Source organism: Daktulosphaira vitifoliae, unplaced genomic scaffold, assembly GCF_025091365.1.
Source record: "Daktulosphaira vitifoliae isolate Bord-2020 unplaced genomic scaffold, ASM2509136v1 Scaffold_1, whole genome shotgun sequence".
NCBI lineage: Eukaryota > Metazoa > Arthropoda > Insecta > Hemiptera > Phylloxeridae > Daktulosphaira > Daktulosphaira vitifoliae.
The window spans coordinates 52816778-52838198 of record NW_026099572.1 but is presented as its reverse complement, the minus strand read 5'-3'; the positions used below and the strand labels follow the sequence as shown (position 1 = coordinate 52838198).

General features: G+C 25.8%; 1 protein-coding gene across 2 annotated transcripts in view; it reads left to right on the top strand.

Annotated features, from left to right (window-relative positions):
* Positions 1 to 20595, top strand: part of LOC126905685 (uncharacterized) — a 25523-nt gene extending 4928 nt beyond the window's left edge. The window contains exons 1-3 of one of the 2 annotated variants that reach the window (XM_050685657.1): positions 14692 to 15383; positions 16637 to 16977; positions 19911 to 20595. In XM_050685657.1, coding sequence (XP_050541614.1) covers positions 16756 to 16977; positions 19911 to 20333 — 645 coding nt within the window. In that variant the 5' untranslated portion in view covers positions 14692 to 15383; positions 16637 to 16755 and the 3' untranslated portion in view covers positions 20334 to 20595. Of the gene's footprint in view, positions 1 to 14691; positions 15384 to 16636; positions 16978 to 19910 lie in introns of those variants that run through there. The other variant, XM_050685648.1, reaches the window with a different exon arrangement.
* Positions 20596 to 21421: the final 826 nt, after the last annotated feature.

The following is a 21421-nucleotide window of genomic DNA, read 5'->3' as shown; positions in this document are numbered from 1 at the left end:
GAATAAATGTAAGTGTCAAAATTAAAATGATTAGCTAATGCTGCTAATTGATCATCATGCCACCAATAATTAGGTAGTTGATTTATATTTAATAATTTATAAATTTCAGCTAAATTAGTTAAATTGTTTTTATCATTAATCGCATTAATTAGCGCATACAATCCACAATTACCATCTGAGGGAACATTCTCTCCCATTTGATATTGAGAAAATGTATTGATAAAATTTAAATTTTGATCAGGTATTTTAGATGAAGTAATATTGTTTTTTATTATATTTATTGTAGATTGTGGTTCAATCACATTATTTCTATATTTTGATGTGGGATATATAGGATAACATATTAGGACTTGTATTGACTGATTTTGAAATATTTGATATATTATACATTTAATTACATCCCAAGATAAGTTTTTGAATGTTAAATCTTCTAATGAAAATGCTACAAATGGAAAATTTTCTTCTATAAGTATGTTTCTTAAGTTATATAAAGCTTCAAATATGTCTAAATAGGAAGTTTGAGAATTATAAAATTCTTTGATAATTAACATGTGTATAATTCTATCATATATCAGAGTATTTACTTGTCCTAAATATGTGTTAGAATTTTCTAATAAATTTATGATATCACCTAACTTATTTGAAATTTCGTGGAAAGTTTCAGATTTTTGCTTTAAGTCCATTGAAGTACATAAAATTATATTATAATTACAAGGTATTTCTAAAATATTAACAAATGTCTCTTTTATGTTATTGACAACGTTAATGTGTTTATGATTATTAATTTTAACATTCTGTATGTTTTCTGTAAAATTTTTAAATTTATTATTCATTAGAGGGGTTTGTATTTCATCTAAGAAAAGAATTTTTTTTGGATAGTCAATATTTGCATTATGCCGAGATAAAAATTCATTGCCTAATATTATTGTGCTACTTAAGTTTTCGATTACACATACAGGAATATCATAAAACTTATTTTCTATTTGCAATTTAATTATGGTAGTGCCTAATAAATTTAATGGTGATTTATCTGGACCGGATAATTTATAATTGTGATTTTTATTAATATGAGATATGTTTACGAGATCAGGTCTTATGCAATTAATATTAGCCCCAGAATCTATTGTGACTGCTATGGGTTCATTATTTAATTTAGCTATTATATATAATGCATTTGCTTTTCTGTTATCATTAAGAATTATAAGGATGTTGTTTTTGACAAAATTTGAGTCGTGATTTGGAATTGGAGAAGAAGGTGAATGCATATAATCTCCAATTATTGCATTTGACCTTGACGCGTGTTTTTTTTATTGGGATTATTGATTTTATTTCCCACTGCTGAATTGTTTCTATTATAATTACCATTTGAATTTCCTTTACAATTTTCCGTTGTATGATCGTTGCGATTACAATTCATACACCTATTTCTTTGTTCATGTCTATTTCCTGCATAATAATCTGTACGAAAACCTCTATTATACTGCATATCATTTCGCTGATATGCGTTACCACGAAAGTTATTATTATAATGTCGGGTTTTGTTATAATTTGATTGAATATTATTGTAATAGCCATGAGAATTATTATACCCTGATCGAAAGTTATTAAAATTATTGCGTAAATTGTTATTTCTGGGTAGATTATAATTATTAGGTCTTTGTCTATTAAAATTATTATTTTTATTTAAAAGTAAATGAAGTTTTGAAATTTGCTCTGTAACATTATCTAACTGTTGTTGCATTTTATTTTGCTCTCCCATGTTATAAACATTTTCTGTAGTAATTTTTTGTGTAATTTCATCATTAGATTTTATGGTGTCACCCTCTAACATAAATTCAATAGATTCATATTTTCTTATATTCTTTTTTAAATCTTTTAAATTATTATTATCTAAAATGCCTACATATCTAGCAATTTTAGGATATAAGCCTTTCATTATATTATGAACTAGTTCAGATTGTGACATGTTGGGGTCTATACGTCTACATAAATTTTCTATATCATTAATAAAAGATGCAACGGATTCATCAGGAAGCTGTTTACGTTTTCCTAACATAATTCTGAGCATGTGAGTTTGAGCTGTGGGTTCAAATTCTAGGCGTAACGCGTTTTCTAGTTCAAGCCATTTAGCAGAAGGATTTTCTTTCTCAAAATTTTCGTAAAATGTTAAAGCTGTGTCAGTTAGATATATGGCTAGAAATGATTTCTTTTGATTTTCAGTCCAATCATTAATATTACTAGCTCTATTATACTTTGTTAAAAAAGTGTTTATACTTTGGTGTATAGCACCAGAAAATTTTTCGGGTTGACAAAATGGTATTCTTTCTGTCATTTTTTTAGAAGGTAATGGTTGATTAATCAAAAAATCGGATTCAATGGATTCACCTAAGAGAAAACGATGAAGACGATCTTTAAGATCAGTAATAGAACCTTCAGTAATTAATTTTCTTTTATTTAATTCTTCAGATAATGAATTATATGAAGCTTTTTTAATCCAGAAAGCAAAATCAATAGAGTTTTGTATTATTTTATTTGATTCCTCGGGATTTTCTCCCATTTAATAATACAATTGAAATAAAAAAAAAAATTTTGTATGTTGTAATTTATAACTTTGTTGAATTATTATAAATAGAGATTATAGAAACTATAAGAAAACATAGATATTATAGAAAAGTTATATTAAATAAATGATATTTTTAATTAGGCTTTTGTATTATTATTAGAAGGTAACGAATTTAATTGAATAACTCTGTTAGTTTTAAGTATAATGTCTGCAATTTGCGTTGAGGAATGTTCAAATAAGTATTGTAGTATAATTGTAAGTTGTGTAAGTATATTACTCTCAGTAATGGGAAAAACTTCACGATGATTTACAAAGGCTTTAATTAATTTTTCTATCATGTGGGTGTTACTGACATTAATATTAAGTAGTAAAGTAGAAGTCCAAAGAATATCAGATAAGTATATCATTAAATAATGAATATTTAATATACTTTTGTTAGTGGATTGATGAATTACTTGTATTATCATACGTTTTACAACTTTAATAATTAATTGTTTTGTAAGTTCCGTCATTTGTATGAATAACGATAGAAAAATGATGTATAAAATACCTCCCTTTACATAAATTAAGTGAGTTAAAAACCACTAGTTGGGCGCCACTTGTAATAACCAATAAAAAGANATGATGTATAAAATACCTCCCTTTACATAAATTAAGTGAGTTAAAAAACCACTAGTTGGGCGCCACTTGTAATAACCAATAAAAAAGAGTGCTAGGGGAGAGAGTGAGAGAGTGATGGTGAAGTTAGATAATATAAATAAATTAACAGAAGTGATCGTTATTTGTGGGAAGTTAGAACGAAGATATATTTAAGCGAAAGAAGAAGATAATAAATTAAAGTTTAGAGTGTCTTTTATTAGTTATTACTATTAATTGTAGTTAGTGTGTTAAACTACTCTTACCTGATATATCTTGACTGCGAATCTTGTTTTACGGTGTAGAGAGGAGATGAAGGTGAATTAGATTTATTAGATGTTAAATAAATGGAAAACAGTTTATTATATAAGCAAGTATTATAATTGATAGTTATTCAAGCATGAATTTACATTAAGTTAAACTATTAAATTATGTTAAGAATAAAGACACCAAGTCACAAAGTAAGACAAATAAAAAGGCCGCAAAGTAAAAGAGTGAAGCTGAGCACTTAAGTCTGAACGCTTGAGGTGGAAAATTAGAAGTGGCTCTTCGACGGATTGTCAAAAGCTGATGAGATCCCAGAGGGCTCTTAGGTCTGTTATAATGAATCATGGTAATAAAAATTTTATGTGATAATATACGTTATTTAATTAAAAAGAAAGATGTCCTTTACAACGCGGTACGAGAATCGATCTGTGTAAACAAACAATGATAAGTAATACGTTGTATATTGCTAATCCGTACGTGCAGCTGTATGAACTCATTTATGGGTTTTTACGGCAAGGGCCATGCAAACAAAAGTAAACTATTATACGCCTCAGCGGCGTCGATATGTCACTGGCAGTCGCCAACGAGACGTCCAAATTCAACCAAGTATCAAAATAATATTACAGTTCTCACTTCAAAATTAATGGAGTAATTTAAATTTTTTAAATAGAAACATATATATATATATAGGTATATGTTCTAACTGGTTGATAACAAATTTTGAACCATTTTTTTAAAAGATATTAGCCCTTCTATACTAAGATAAAGAGGAGTAGTGTGTTTATATATGCACAGTTATAAAAAGTTACAGACCCGATTTACTCCTCCCACCATTGTATAAAAGTGCTTATATCTTTTAAAATACTGGTTCAACATTTGTTATCGACCTATCATATTCTTATTTAGATGATTTTTTTATTTTTAGGCTAATTACAGATAAAATATATTGGAGTGTAATCAAAGAACAAATTTTATTTTTTATTTCCCGAAAAGTATGAAAAACTAAGTAACTGTATTATTTGTCGTATATATCAATGTTTCCATTTAAAAAATTCAAGTTGTATCTATTTTAAAGGGGAGAAAATATTAAGATAAGTACTATTTCTTGTAACACAATAAGTAGAAATACAAATATTTTAATACATATAGTAGGTAAGTAACACGGGTAGCTCGTATTGCTCTGTATTTATAATGCACACTTAACTTCAGTAACATACCCACTATATGTAGTAAATTATTTGTAAACCAATAAATACTTATTCTTTTGTAAGAAATTTTAAAATTTTAAAAAATTAAATAATAAAAAGGCTGTACTTTTTTTTTATCAGAGATAAATAATAAAAGTATGCTTTTAACGTAGTTTATAATTAAAATTATAAAAAAATATAACAAAATATTTTTCCTATCAAAAGAAGACAGAACATGGTGAGACAACCGGTATATGTATATATATTTGTACGAACAAAGAACTTTGAAATTAAAGGAAATAAACACAATATGTTATATTTTTGAGGCTAATGACTGTTGTGACATCAAGGTTAATGGAAACACATATTATAATAACTATATGATAAATAGAATTTAATTCAATTTTATAAAGATTTTTATAGGTATTAATATTTTGAGCGTTGGTGTAATTTGTATAATCAATAGGTATTTCAATTAAATATGAGTTAAAATCTGTTAATACATAATATAAATAATACTGTTTTAATAGTGCAAAAATATAAATAAAAGATCAACATTGAATTAATACTTTATATGACCTATTCAAAATTCGAGAGATTTACTTTCACATTTTAACATGATTGTAGTCTGAATTTAAACAAACATTATATATATAAATATATCATAAACAATATAGTTAACTTCTATTTGAAATAATTTTAATATATAATAAGTTGCATGAATAACTAATGCGTTCAAAATAATGTTTAAGGTGTATAAAAGAAAATTTTAGCGAAAATCTATATTATTATTTTGTAATTAAATGTATATAAGAAAATAGTGTTCTAAAAAAAAAATAAAAACCAAACGTAATTTTTGAAACATTTAAATTACACACATTACTAAGTAAAATGATTTTTAACCTTCGTAGAATAGTTATAGATCTATAAAATGCCCTAGCAAGGCCAAAAATATTCTTAAATATATTTCTTCCTTAATATCTACTGAATGATTTGTATAATATAGTCATAATCATCAATTATATACTATAGTTGTACTATAGTATACTTTATTTATTATGATTTATTTAAGTGCTAATATAATTAAAATTATTTATAATAAAGCTCAAGTGTTAAATATTTAATAACGTATAATATTTTAAAAATTTTAAAGTGTACGATAAAAATAATAAATCAAGATAAGATTAATTTTCTGGATATCAGTAACTGACATTTAATTGTAGTAACAATTATAAGAATCAATTATAAAGTTCCATACATCTTTAACAGCTCTTATAAAATTATAGATTTAGATTATAGATCGCAAATTATAGATACATTTTTTTGTTGACCTAAATGATTATATATTTTACTAATTTAGGTTTACTGGATTGTTTCTTTTGCATATTAATTATTCCATTTGAGAGAAAACCCAAATATTAATTGTTAGTATGAATATATAATTAAATAATTTAAGTTATTTTTATAATTTGTTAATTGTTCGTTTTTAAAACAAATATAATTATATATTTAAATGAATTTATGTTCTCTAGTACCATATTTATATTATCGAAGGCCAGCAAAAATGGATAGTCAAATAATTTATGTGTTAACAGCTGTTTAACATGCATTATAATTGGCGGTAATGAACGATTTTTTATCGTATTTTCTAACTTTCTGTCTTTATTTCGGTATCGTATGAAATGTATTTAGTTCTGAAAACAAATTAGATTTTCTCTTATCATTACATCACCTCGTGCATCCATGTTGATTACATGTGATGTACTAGTTTTTAGTATCAGGGTCGTTGGTTTGACCATAATTAAAATGAAAACCAGTCAACCAAACGTGTGTAAGAGACACGGTTAATGTTACAGTTGTTACAAAATTCAATGCAATCAGTAGGTTGTACTAGGACTCGTGAAATGAACATAACGTTTGGTAATTGTATCTGGAGAGAGGTCCTTTACAGTGAAGTCGACAATCCTACCTTTCATGGATTGGAACATTTATTTGTTAACAATACAGAAAAATTTGGGCAAATGACCTCAAAACCCTATAACAATAATTACGCATGTGTCATATTTCTATGACAATTATAATGATAAATCTTACGAGTTTTCATGATTATTTTTACTTAAGTTGATTGTATTTGATTTTAGTCATAAGTGTTCTATAATTTATACAATGGATAAAATTACTTATCGACTTATTTTTTTTAACGTTGAAGTAATTATGCTGTTGAATATTTTAATTATGCACTTTTGAACTAATGTAAAAAAAAAAAATACAAATCCCTGATAAGTTCTATTCGATATTACAAAAAAAGACTAACTAATGAAACAAATGAATGTATTTTGTTTTTTCAATTATTAACGAACATCTTAAAATTATTAGTGTAGTCATCATACTCGAATGTAACTGAAAATATATAAAATCATTCAAAATTAAAATAGACATGTATTAGTCATATTTAACGAGAAAGAAATATTACATCTTGAAAATTATTAATCGGTCAGCGAATACTATTTTACAGTAACACAACACGTTTAATTAATCACTCTCTAAGTGTTATTACAATCAAATATGTCAACAAATTTGCTATTTTTATAATTACCGCATATTTGTTTCAGAATTATACATTGAAGTATAAGCAAAGTAGTTAAAATTTTATTAATAGTTTTAGGTTTAATAAATTCGATAAGCTAATATATTAGAATATCTAATATAGTAAGCTCATATAAATTAGTTTATTAATTTGCTAACGAGTTCATTTTGTCACATCGAATAAACTCTTCTCACTTATCATTTTTGATTATTACCATATTACAGTACTAGCATTACTGATTACAAATTTTAAGATAAAATTATTTAAAAAAATATAACATGAGGATCCTTATTAAAACAAGAAACTATCTCGTCATCGAATTTTTTTATTAGTATTTATTTCAACAACACTTGTCATAACTACTATATCCTAGTGTAATCTTTATTTAAAGTTTAAAAAAAAAAGAATAAATAAATAGTTGAAAATTCTGTATTAAATAATAACGTGTTTTACATAAAAGTGATAGGTGTATTAAAATTAATAAATATATATGAATACTTTTGAAAATTCCGAGAAAATTGTTGTGGTTAGGCTTCTCCATTCAAATATAAATATGTCATATATTTTGATAGTCTTTTTTTTTTTATTCTATAATTTTTACATTTTTAAAAAATTATTATAGGTTGATAATAATTTTAGGATAAGTACTTATTGAGTTACATGAATTTTAATACATAGTGTGGGCATGTGACACGAAGAAAAGAAGAAGCAACCTTTGAGGTAATGCCTAACAACAATTCTAGGGTTAGCGATTAGTCATTGTTAAGTTCAATCACATGTATTAAAATATTTAATAATTATTTCATTATTTCAAAAATAATGAGGTGATGGTTTTTATTATCAACTTTCTCTATAAATAAACTGCCTCTATTTATAATTACAAATGTTTTATCTAGGAATCATAAGTTATTATTAATAATAACTCACTCAATAGTGTTGTAAAATTTAAGAAAATTTAATATTGAGGAAATTTATAAGACATTTTAGAAAAGTTAGACATTTTTATTTAAGAGCTTTTAATTCACTTTTTTTATTTCAATCATCACTAAATTTAATTTTAAATAATTGTCAATCATTTTTAAACATATTTAATTAGACATTTCTCGGTCTATTATCAACTAGATAACAAAAATTTGCATGTAAATATATGTATATATTTTTTCCATATAGTCAAAAATAAATATTTCTTGCATATATTGTTAATTTTAAAAGTAAAATTTAATATATATTTGAAGAATTTTTATGGTTAAATGCATATATATATATACATTTAATCAAATGTAAAATTATAATTCATTATAATCTTAAACTTTTTAGATACATATAAATATACACTTTAATTATGACTAACGGCAAATATTAATATCAATAAAATATTTTTAAAATATCATAAAAACAATTTCATACATTTATTTGATTAAATTTCCGATGGTTGAAGAAATTTCTAACTTACAATACTAATCAATAATATACTATTTTGATTATTAATAATTACATCTTTGGATATCTATGTATTCTAAATATAATTAAACAAATTATCAACAACAAACTAAAAATAGTTAAATTGAAAACAAACGGCTTTTCGATCAAACTAGTAAATTTAAATGAATACAGTTTCCTTACGATATTTGGTCCAGACAATTAGTTTTTATTACGCTAAAATTCAAAAATATTTTTACCCTAATCTTCTATTGACTCATAATTTTTCATTAGAGAAGGGGTTTTATACAATACAGTTTTTTTTTGAGAGAACCAAAAGAGATGCGTTGTAATCATACCGTTTCACCTAAGTGGTATCTGACCTCGGCTGCTTTAATGAATACCTTCACTGAAATCAAAAGGCGCCGGCGTGCAACCACTTTGAAGACCGCCTGAGACAGGCAGACAACACTCTACACACCATCTTCCGGTGCAGAGCGTGGATCTAAGAAAGAGAGGCTCTGGAATCTCGTTTAAAGTCGGTCCATGGTGAATTTGATGTTGAGTGGCCGGTCACACGGTCAGGCGTTCACCGAATCGGTTATGCACCGTAAGAAATCGGCCAAACGCTTGTGGCATAGATAGCCTACCGGTCAATACAGGGGAGGGGATATTTAGCGCTAGTTTATACCGGCGCCTTGAGTATGTTGGTGTGTTTTGGTGTTTGTCAGTTTTTTGAGTCGGACCTTCGCAAAGTTTTGCTCATAAATAGACATGGCTCAGCCACGGACGGACCCACCTTTCAGGTCAGGCTAACGGGGGTGGCGGCCATGCCATGTTATGATTCGGCTCTTGATTAAGTTCGAAATGGGGAAAACGCGCTGGTGTGAGCTATAAAAACGGTATGAAGTAATGCCTAAAAGCAAATTTAGGGTGTCCCCCAATTAAACCGGTTGAGTTATTTAAAAAAAATTGTCCTTTCATTATTAACTTTATAAAACTTATGCAGATTATATAAAATAAATTTATTAGTCTTCAGATAATTTGATGTAAATAAGATATTGGCTTGGAATTATTCGTCATGTTTGACAATTTTGTGATTCTTTTTATCGTGAATTTACATTGACTATTCGATGTTTATTAATTTATATACAAATATATAATGCAGATGAAATACGTTTTAAATAGATAATATTGTTTGACATTATTTGTGTAATTAAATTAGAATGAAGGAATCATCGTCTTATAATATTCCAAGTCAGCATTATTTTGTTTTGTAATGTCCGTGAACTTGGTTTCAGATGTCAATGTTAAACAATAAATTATATAATAGTAAAATAACTACCAAGCGAGGAATTTCTATATAATACCTTCCATTACATTTATGAACAATTTATGCATAGTATCAAGTTTGACACTAATAATTATTATTTTTATTTTTGGCGTATTTACTACTAAAAATATAGTTAGTATAATTACATACGTAAATGATTGAATGATATACATATATATACTGGAATACTTGTTAAAATTATTTATGAATAATATTGATGTGAAAATATATACAATTGTAGACTTAAATAGGACTAAACATAATAACTACTTTTATATAAGTTACTTGTCAGGATACATTTATCAATTGGAATCTATGACGCAAATTTTACGTTACTTCAAATCAATTATATCTAAATGTTAGGACTATGGGAGGGCAATAATAATTTCTTTTAATCATATAAGTATTTATCATTTAAAATTAAAGTCATTTATTCATTCTACTATAATCAAAATTGGAATTAAAAATTTAGACTCGACAAATTTTCTATACCTATTGTTAGATATTATTGATGCAAATATATAACAAATTGATCGAATCACTAAAAATATTCTATGTGTAAAATCACTGGCCTGAAGATTTATGCTTCGATCGCATTTGAATAGTTTTTATATTAGATTTATTTTGTTGTTCGTCATAAATCTATTTGAATAACAAGTCTTAGTTTTTACAATTGTGCATTAAATATTAACACTGATAATATTTTTTCCAAGGTTTACATTTTTTCGAATAATTTTTATTTAATAAATTGTATTATCGTTAATATATAATACACTTTTATTATTTTATAAATAATAAATTTTGTAAAATTTAANTGGACTTAAATAGGACTAAACATAATAACTACTTTTATATAAGTTACTTGTCAGGATACATTTATCAATTGGAATCTATGACGCAAATTTTACGTTACTTCAAATCAATTATATCTAAATGTTAGGACTATGGGAGGGCAATAATAATTTCTTTTAATCATATAAGTATTTATCATTTAAAATTAAAGTCATTTATTCATTCTACTATAATCAAAATTGGAATTAAAAATTTAGACTCGACAAATTTTCTATACCTATTGTTAGATATTATTGATGCAAATATATAACAAATTGATCGAATCACTAAAAATATTCTATGTGTAAAATCACTGGCCTGAAGATTTATGCTTCGATCGCATTTGAATAGTTTTTATATTAGATTTATTTTGCTGTTCGTCATAAATCTATTCGAATAACAAGTCTTAGTTTTTACAATTGTGAATTAAATATTAACACTGATAATATTTTTTCCAAGGTTTTCATTTTTTCGAATAATTTTTATTTAATAAATTGTATTATCGTTAATATATAGTACACTTTTATTATTTTACAAATAATAAATTTTGTAAAATTTAATACTCCAGAGTGTTTTTTAGAACATATTTTATTAAATACCCATACTATAAAAAGTTAAATAAACATGACATTTATTTTAGAAAATCATCAAATTAATTTTTTATGTTGTGTCATACTACTATGACTGCGTACGAGACTATATTAATCCGGAAATACGGACACAAATACACCACTAGTTTTTAAACTTGATAATGACTCTTCGTTTATCTGCAAGCAAATTACTATAGACCGTTAAAATTACAACAAAAATAACCTTAGATATTAAAATTCTTTCATGAATAATTTTAACACAATAATTTAAAGTTTATTTTTGATTATAATAAAATATATTTCAATGTCGTAGTAAATAATTGTATAAGATAGTCAAAATATTGCCGACTTAAAATTTATTTTTAATTAGTTTTTTTGTTGTTACCTCAAATAATTTTTATTTAGATAATATTAAACAATTAATTTTGTAAATAAAGTAATTTAATTATAATGGTGAATATTAAATATTCAACTAAGTTTATTTATTTATGTTTACTTAAAAAAACAAAAAAACAATAATAACTTTATTAATAATATGTAATTTAAAACATAGTTGAGGAGGTGTGGAATATTTTGATGAACGGAATTTTCCACGGTTATTGAAAAAGCATACGGTGAAACATTGATTATCTCATAAATCATCTATAAAATGATAAAATTGTAATCCGTTTATTATTAGATACTACGCTTTAAAATATTTTCTGAATAATTTTATTTATTTTTACATAATTTCATACCCAAAGTGGATTTAAAGACCATTAACATTAAAATTGACTGTATAAATTCGTTATATCGAAAATAAATTTAGTATATTAGATGATTTTTTTTGTTATTAAATCAATAGTTATTGTTGAATACGTTATGTGCTACATTTATGTATAAATGTTATATTTTCTCATTAATGTATAGAAAAGTTCATGTATATGTTTTGCGTTTAATTTTCATGAATTTCTAATTAATTTTAAATAAAACCCATTGTACTTATTCATATCACTTAGATTTAAATAATATCTTTTCAGTTTCTATGTATAATTGGGTTTGTAGACGTTTTTTATTTTTAGAATAGCTGTAAAATTATACTAATTTTTCTTGTGAAAATTTTCATATTATGATGTTATGTGACCTAAATATGATGAAACAATTTTTAATTTGCTAAATTTAATTTTTGTTGGCATACACAAATACTACAATGGTTTTAATGTAATCAAAACTCATAAAAAAATTGTTTATTTTCATTTATTTTCAGTTTTATAATGTAGTTTGTAATTTTAAAAATTATTTTTATTATATTTCCATTACTCTAGTATTTTAATTTCGTGTGTTTCGTTTTTTATGTTTTCGATTGGCTGATTATGGAAGTAATAAATATAAAAAATATTATCATCATAAGCTCCTCAAACGAACCCCATCTCGAATAATTAAAAATTTACATATAAATATATATAAAAGTATTTTCTAAGTAGGGAGAAATCAAGTTAGATTTTTCAAACATCACGTTTAAATTGGGCATATAATCATCATTAAAGAATATCTGGTAATAATACGCAAAATAGTTATCATGTTTTCCAACATACTATATGAAATAGTCTGCGTGGAAAATAGTAAAGACATAAACTTTAATTCTTTCTAATATTTACAGATTTTATGTAATTTTTTTTTTAGTGATTTTATCATTTACACATTTGTACATTTTACAACATGTGCATTTACTAAAACTTTGGTGTTGACATAGAAAAACAAAAAGTTGTTTTAATTTAGATAACTGAAAATGCATATTATTTTATGTAAATAGTTTTGAAATAATTAGAATAATATTATAATTATTATTATTATTCATGTTTTGTTGTTGTTCTACAGTAACTTCTTACAATTATAGGACCATGTGCATTTAAAGTACTCGAAAACTGTTTTGAGTTATGTAGATCTTTTACAGTCATTATGTCATTCAGCTAAGAATACATTATTATAAGAGTTATTATACAAATAGTTACTAAATTTAATATGACATATCACATGTGTAAGCAAAAGACTGCGTAGTTCCATCGTACAGAACTTGGATTTTGACAACCATATGCAACGTATTTTTGAGGTTATTCAAATCATCCAAAATTATTGTGTATATATTTTATTATAATAAAGTACCTATTGCTTCACATAATTAGTTGAGACAATCAATCTGATTAACATACTCATTTAAATCATTCGATAAGAGTGAAATGTGAAAATTGTCATTTTTCTGTAACAAAAGTAAAATAATCCTGAAGTTCTTTTGCAGAATAATTACATTTTATAAGTTTTGTACTGTCGGAGTTTAAAAGATTACAGACAAATATTAATGTAAATTTTGGTTCAATGATTCGATCGAGATAAATTGTTTTATCATTATAGTGTAGACTGAGAGATAATTAATTGTATTTTATCGAGATTTCGACTTCATAAAATTAGTAATTTTCATTGCGGTGTCAAACTTAATCCGTTTTGAAATTCAAATAGTTACACAATTCGTCAAAAGCAACTGCCCCGCCGATATATTTTGCAAAAATTATGAGCGGAGAGGTTACAGGAAAAAAAATCACCATGAACACAATTTATTATACACGTCCTTGCAGTCGTTTTTTGATTTAATTAGACTACTTAAATGAAAGTGAAAACTCCAAATTACATAAAAAATGAGTTCAACAATATCTATTGTGTTGCAGTAACAACAAATAGGAAGGTATTGTACACTTTTTTTGTTATTATATAACAATATTCAGAAAATGATAAGCAAAAAATAACTGTTATCCTGTCGTTTGGACAGTCTCCGGGGTCGATATTGATGTCCCTCAACCTACTTAATGAGTCAAAATGTTACGAAAAAACTGCTTTTGCGTTATTCCGTAACATTGCCCAATATTAACAATGATCAGCGCTTAAAAAATGTTTTATTACTGGTTTATATCAACAAAAAAACTATGCTGGAAATGTCTGGCTCACGAGCGATTTGTTGGCGTCGGCAAGTCGATTATCACTGCAAATGTAACAAATTATGAGCCAAAAAATGCCCACAGATTTTAAACACCTTGCACGGCGACAGAACTAATTGTGATTATTAAGTACTTTGGAACGACTCGAGTTAATAAAAAATGTTTAAAACTTCTATGCGATTTAATTGTTCAAGAATATTGTCTTAATGAGGTATTATGTCAGCAATAAAACACAACATGAAATTTCCTCACCATTATTATTCGATGCGAATATTTTTTCGTTAATTGTTCAATAATTATTTTTTTTTTTATTATGACGCATGAAAACGAAAGATGTAAACGAATTTCGCCGATAGCGTTATGTTTACATTAAATGATGTTTATCATGTGCCTTTTTTTACACGTTTACAAACACATGCGCTCAGCTAATAAAAAAACTGTGCAAGCATTTGCATCGCGTATGAAATCAACAGCTCCACACTGAAAAAAATAATGTATACAAAAAAAAAAAACATAATACGGTTGATGATGATTCGGATGAAAAATGATTGACCTCTTCTAAAAAGAATATGGAACAATTTATTTTTACAACAGTATCGCCGTTGCTAGAATCAACGTTCTTAGCTAGCTAAATTTAATTTCAGATTAAGTTGTTCCTTTTCGATTACTCAATGATATAATTAAAAATTATTTTGTTCATTTAACATTAATGATAACAGCCAGACGCATTTCGATTGTGGAGTGAGCAGTACGTTGCGCGCGGTACTCACAAACCGAAAACAACAACTCGTTTGGTTTGTTTGTTGTGTGAACTTCTATATGTTTTTCGCCTCTGTGCGGTTTAACTCGTTTGGTTTAATTTTCCCGTGACAAAATCGAGTTGTCAATTGTCGTTCGAATTAGTTGTGTTTTTAATTTAACCATTTGTATTGTTATTACTTAAAACTAGATATAGATCAATTCAGAGCCGCGCCAACAACATTTTTAAACGGTGATAAATATAGGTAAACTTTTGAGTTTTTTGACCGAGATGAATTATAATTGTGTACTTAATGATAAACGATCAACGTCGCCAACATGGCTACGGATTTTAAAATATACTAATTGTAGTGCAACAATAGAAAACCTTTACTCGATTGGTACAATATCAATTAAAATAACTAGTTTGTTTTGTTCAAACACAACAGTAATTGTACTAGTTTACAAATAATGTCAAAATTGTTATTCCCGTCGATTAAAGAGTTTTTACGTGAAATTTTTATCGTGTATGTGTGCGACTAATGCATTTACATTATAATATTTTAGTTTTAATGTTATGAACATCATGAACTCTCTTACCATTTAGCGTAATTATTTTTTAAACACATTTATGATTTTTAACAAATCGCTTTACACTGTTTAAAATGATTACTTTTCTCGTAAGTAGAGCAATAAAAATGTACACAAGAATTATGTAACGATTAATGTTTTAAATTAATTTTTCGCATTATTACAAAATTTCCTTAGAAAAATCACACAATGAGTTTTGAAAATATTCATACGATTATATTTTATCTTAATTCCAATGGTAGATAGTCTAGTTCGTCAACTATACTTTTCGTAATTTTACTTTTGTATTCAACGCAATAACGTTTTTTAAGATCCTTGCCGCGAGATAGTGATCGTTATTGAAGCGCTGCACTCAGTCAACCAAGAAGACTGTGACATAGGCTAGTGCAACGTCCAACGCCATTGGATTTGTGACAACTTGAAAAAAAATGAAAGCAAGTACAGGTTTATATGTACGTTTTACGGAAACGTTTTTCAACAATAAGGTCCATTTATCCTTATAATGATGTGTGTAATGATTTTTACAACCTAAATACTTAATGAACAAAACGTTGTTTGTTTCGTATTTTGATAAGATAATAACAACCGTATCAGATGGGTTCAAAATGTTTTATGTTAAAATATATACAGAGAACAAATTAGGACGTTTAAAATAATAATAAAAATGTATAAAAAAAAGGATTTTTTTTTTTATATTTGGAATTTTGTGTTGGTGAAAAAAATTGCTTAAAATAATGTTTATATTTGTGCATAATTTGTGGAAAATAATTATGCATTTTAATTAAGTAATCAAGTTATTTAATTTTCTCAAAAAACAATTTTTTTTCTCGAAAATTTCTATTATTTGTGTGTTTACTTTTATAGTTAAAAATTCAAAAGTACTTTAATGAATATATTTACAGCATTAACATTTTTTTTTTAATTTCAGTGTTTGAACTCTTTTGTATCGGTGAAAAAATATTATTGCAATCTAGTAAGTCAACGATCTAAATCAATTAGTTCCCCTAAGCCAAAATCGCGGCCTCTATAATTGAAAATTGGCGAGCAATGGCTCTTGTGGTACCTGAAGAATCGCAAAGGCCGTACCGGTTCGGTATGACGTTGGTGTGTATAGGGGCGCTGTTCAACTGGCTCGGATTAGCCGATCATCACACCAAACCTGTACCAGCCGTCAGATACATTGGCGTTGGGCTTGTCGCTTCTGGTGCTGTACTTATTTGTATGGCCATGTGCTTTTGGATGAATAGTGTACGGGACGAAGAAGATGATGTAAGTTTAATGTAATTGCAATTATTTATTAGTTATGCTCTCGAAGAGAAAAATTCTCACGTACACTCGTTTCAGACGACACTTAATTACAACAATTGCTTTGGTAATAACTGCCCAATAGCTATTCTTGCTTTGCAACCGTTTTGTTCTTTGGAGGTATTTAATTTTTACGCAATAACAGCTGTCTATACAATTTCACTTGATAAATAGTTTAGAAATGTGTTTTAAAGATAATTTTTAGCGCAATGGGAACTACAAAACACATTCAAAATCAAACTGCACTATTTTTGCCATTTGGTTGGATAAATTGACTGTTTTAATATTCTTATAATTATACATGTTATAAACGTATCGTGTTCTCGAAAAATTATAGAATCAGTATACTACATACTAATAATCACACAATTAAAATTAATTTATTCGTCTTTCACATTCTGACAAGAGATTTTTTCCAAACTCAAAGACGTGGTTTATTTTTATTTGTTGATTAAAAACTTTTATGCCGGACCAATTCTTCATTTTTTTTTTCACTTGTAACTTCAACGAGACAGTGATAAATGAAAATATATTATTCTTTTTAATGATAGGAAATGACACTTATAAATGCAAGGTGTAGAAAATTAAAAAAAAAAACATGCTGATAGTAATTTGACATGAATATTTTGAAAAGGTTTTATGTTCAAAAATATGAATCATATATTTTTGGATGAGTACATAATATGCTTTTATCCTGAAATATGGCCGAAAAAAGTATCGGAGGAATTGCTTTATCTGCTCTCTTAAATGTTATTAATTTAATTATTTTAAACGTAATTAACAACAAATTTGAGAGTTTGTATTGTTTCATTTGAATAATAAAATAGACTAAATTTATTAATGGCTTTCACGACTATTGGTCAATGGTAAATTTATTACAAATACCATATTTTAAAATTATTTCATAATACTATTATTATCTTCAAAAAAACAAATATACATAAATTCATAATAAAAACATAAATTCAAAATTTTAAGTCACTTTACTTACCTAAAAGATTTACATACATTAAATAATCTAAAACCTGTTATATTCAATGTTTTTCAAATAACCTTTACTATTGATAAGAATTTTTATATGTTTTTGTAACCCCGACGGTAGTATTACTATTTTAAAAGTTACTTTATTTTTTAATATAGTCTTTCATAAAGTTTCTAAAAAGGTAGATGCTCTTAACAATGAATATAATTTAGTTCAGTGCAATGATATCTTAATAATTATTTTTTTCGAAAAAAAATATAGAGGTATTTTATTTCACAAATTAATTGAATAATTAATTTGCCTCTGTCACAGACATGTAAGTTTTATGTGTATCTATTCATATGCATAACAGTTATCTTATATATAATATTTTTTATTTTCATCTCTTTTAAGGGTGTCAATTTAATTGTTTTAAATGGCAATACAGATATTTAACTAGCTTATAAAATAAAAAATTACTGAAAACAACTTTTAAATCATTATTTTAGAAGTTATTAAAAAATTTTATCACTAGTCATTTCTGGTTTTGTATTATTACTTTCAGAAATATAAGCTTTTGTGATTTTAAAAAAAAATAAGGAGCGGGGTAGTGTTTAGCAATTCTCTTTTTATAATATCGCACAGATAAGAATTCTTTAACGTTCTTCACCCCGTCGCCTAAAATAAATTATAACAACTTAAAAAGTAATAATAGTAGTATGCCTAACTAATACTTTTAATTAAAATGATTTTTTGTAATATCTAGATATTTGTCATTTAATGTATTATGATTGTGATGAGAAAATTAACAATACGTACATAATTTTAATTCAAAGTATTACTTTTATATTTTACCTCTTTAGTAATAGTGGCTACTTTTAAATGATCGAAGGTTAATTGAAAAATACATATTTTAATTGTTAGATAAGTAAGTTGATTATCATAAGGCTATTTAAAATGTTTAACTTTATCCAGCCTTCATCTTAACTGATTTAATTTATTTATAGTACTTACCAATTATGACTTAAGCAAAAGGATTGTAAAATAAATTATTATAAAGGCTTATAATTAATTGGGATATTATTTATATAAATCAATACTATTTATTTATATAAACATACTATTCACGGTGAATATTTTATTTATCATCTGATAACTAGTTTAATATTGCATAAGAAGTATATAATACGTGATCTTCCTTACATTTTATTAAAATGAACATTAATTTTTAAAAATGTTCGTTAGTTTATTTATGAAATAAACATTATAATACTTAGTTATATGATAAAGTGAAGGTCGATGACCTAATTGATAATAATATTTTGTGTAAGTTACTGTTAACAACAAATTTTTATAAAATCTTATTTCTTTATTTTTAGACTTATTTATTTAGTACTTTTATCACTTTTCTTTTTTTTCTGCAATCGACTCTCAAACTCATAATAATATTATGTACTTTATTATATTTTTTATTAGAATTGGTTCGAGTAATAGCATTAATATCATGATTAGGTCCTTAATCGGCATCATAACGTTGCTAAAGAAATATAAGAACAATTTAACCATCCTTATGTTACAGTGGCGTTGTAAGTTATTAGTTATTTACTGAAAAAATTTTCTCTAACCCTTCAAACGAAAAAAATCTTTACTATATATTATTTGTTTTTGTCATGGATAGAATACAACACACATGACGGATATGACCCTTGGAAATCTCGTAATTTCGTTGAATGAATTAGGAAGACAATACTATAATAATTTCACTTATTTTGTCAAGTATAGGTTAGCTAAACTACACTTAAATAAACAAGTTTTGTTAGTTTAATTATTTATATTTCACGGTGTAATATATTTTTTTTCAAACCTTTTAAATGTTGATCATAAGAGTATTATAGAGTTGTGGAATTAATAATCATAATATTTTTCAATTTTACAGGAGTCCATTGATCATATTCACGTTATATCTATAGATCCACCAGTTCGAATTGATGAAAAACCTCCAGATTATGCGTCGGTGGTCGATGTTCCCCCGAGTTATGACGATGCTATCAAACTAGATCCGCAAAGACTTATGTTGGAGAGCCAGATGGTTGAAACTTGTACCATTACTTTGAATACAGACGAGTACGACAAAGGAAACTCTAATTCCAGTGCCGTCACTACAACCAGTACGGGTATACAGTCGACACTGGCACAAGCCATAAGGAAAAGTATACGGGATATTCGCAAACAGCTGTCTAACACAGTGAGTGATACAAATTCATCTAATCAGGAACAGCAACAGGGCCAAAGCAGCCAAGAGCAAAATGCTGTTTCAGGAAAATCGACGTTGAATTCGACGCATAATCCTACCAATTAGTTATTTGTGCTGACTGTACTAATGTTTGAACAAGACTGAAATAATATTATTAGAACCTAAGTAATTTGAGATTTATAATATTCACATGCATGTATGATATCGATGTATATATATAAATGTGTACCTTAAAGTTTAGTTAAATATTGTAAATGATCGTTTATTTAAAATCTGTACATTTTATATAATAAACAATAATAAATAATACAAAATATCATGATTATATATAAAAAACCTATTCTCCATTATAATAATTGATTTTTTTTGTGTTTATTTATAAATTTTATTTTAATTAATAGGTATACATAATTAATACTCTATGCATACATTTATAAATCAATAATAATTTTTACAAATGTCATGTGCGCGTTTAATTTGTTATAAAAAATACAAAATGGCTTGATAGACTTGAACAATTGAATTTAATTGTTGTAATATATTATTAATAAAAAAATCGAGTATTAGTGACGTTAAAATTATAACCATTTCTTTTCCAAGTTGTACTCCTACATTGATAAACTAGACCTCTATCTTCGTTTAAAATTTTCTATACTGTACATTAATAAATTTATATGAATTAATAAATACCGTTAATATTAACATTTTCTTATGTTATATTGGATAAAATTTTATATGAAACTAATTGATTTGGTTGAAACTTAAACATGTGCATTTTTGTATAATTGTAAAGCATATATTGTGATATTTTGAAATTATAATAGTCTTGTGATACAATAATTAATAAATATTTAAGCTATACGGTATTTGTTAGTTATTATTGATATTATTTTTTATGCCTTTACTCTTTTTGAGTAAAAATGGTTATGCTGATTAAAATTGATAAAAATTACTAGGTAACATATTACTATAGTTTAAAACTAATAAATAAAATAGATAAATTTTTTATACAAATTTTGTTTCTTTTTAATGAAAATTCGATTTTAACATATAGAGTTTTTAAACGATGTAAAATTTTATATCGAAAACATACTATTAGTTTTAGTTTTAGTTATTAGTGAGGTGGACATAATGCCCATGCACTCAGATCTGTTGGTCCATTGTGCATACCTCATACCGAATTTTCTTGATTA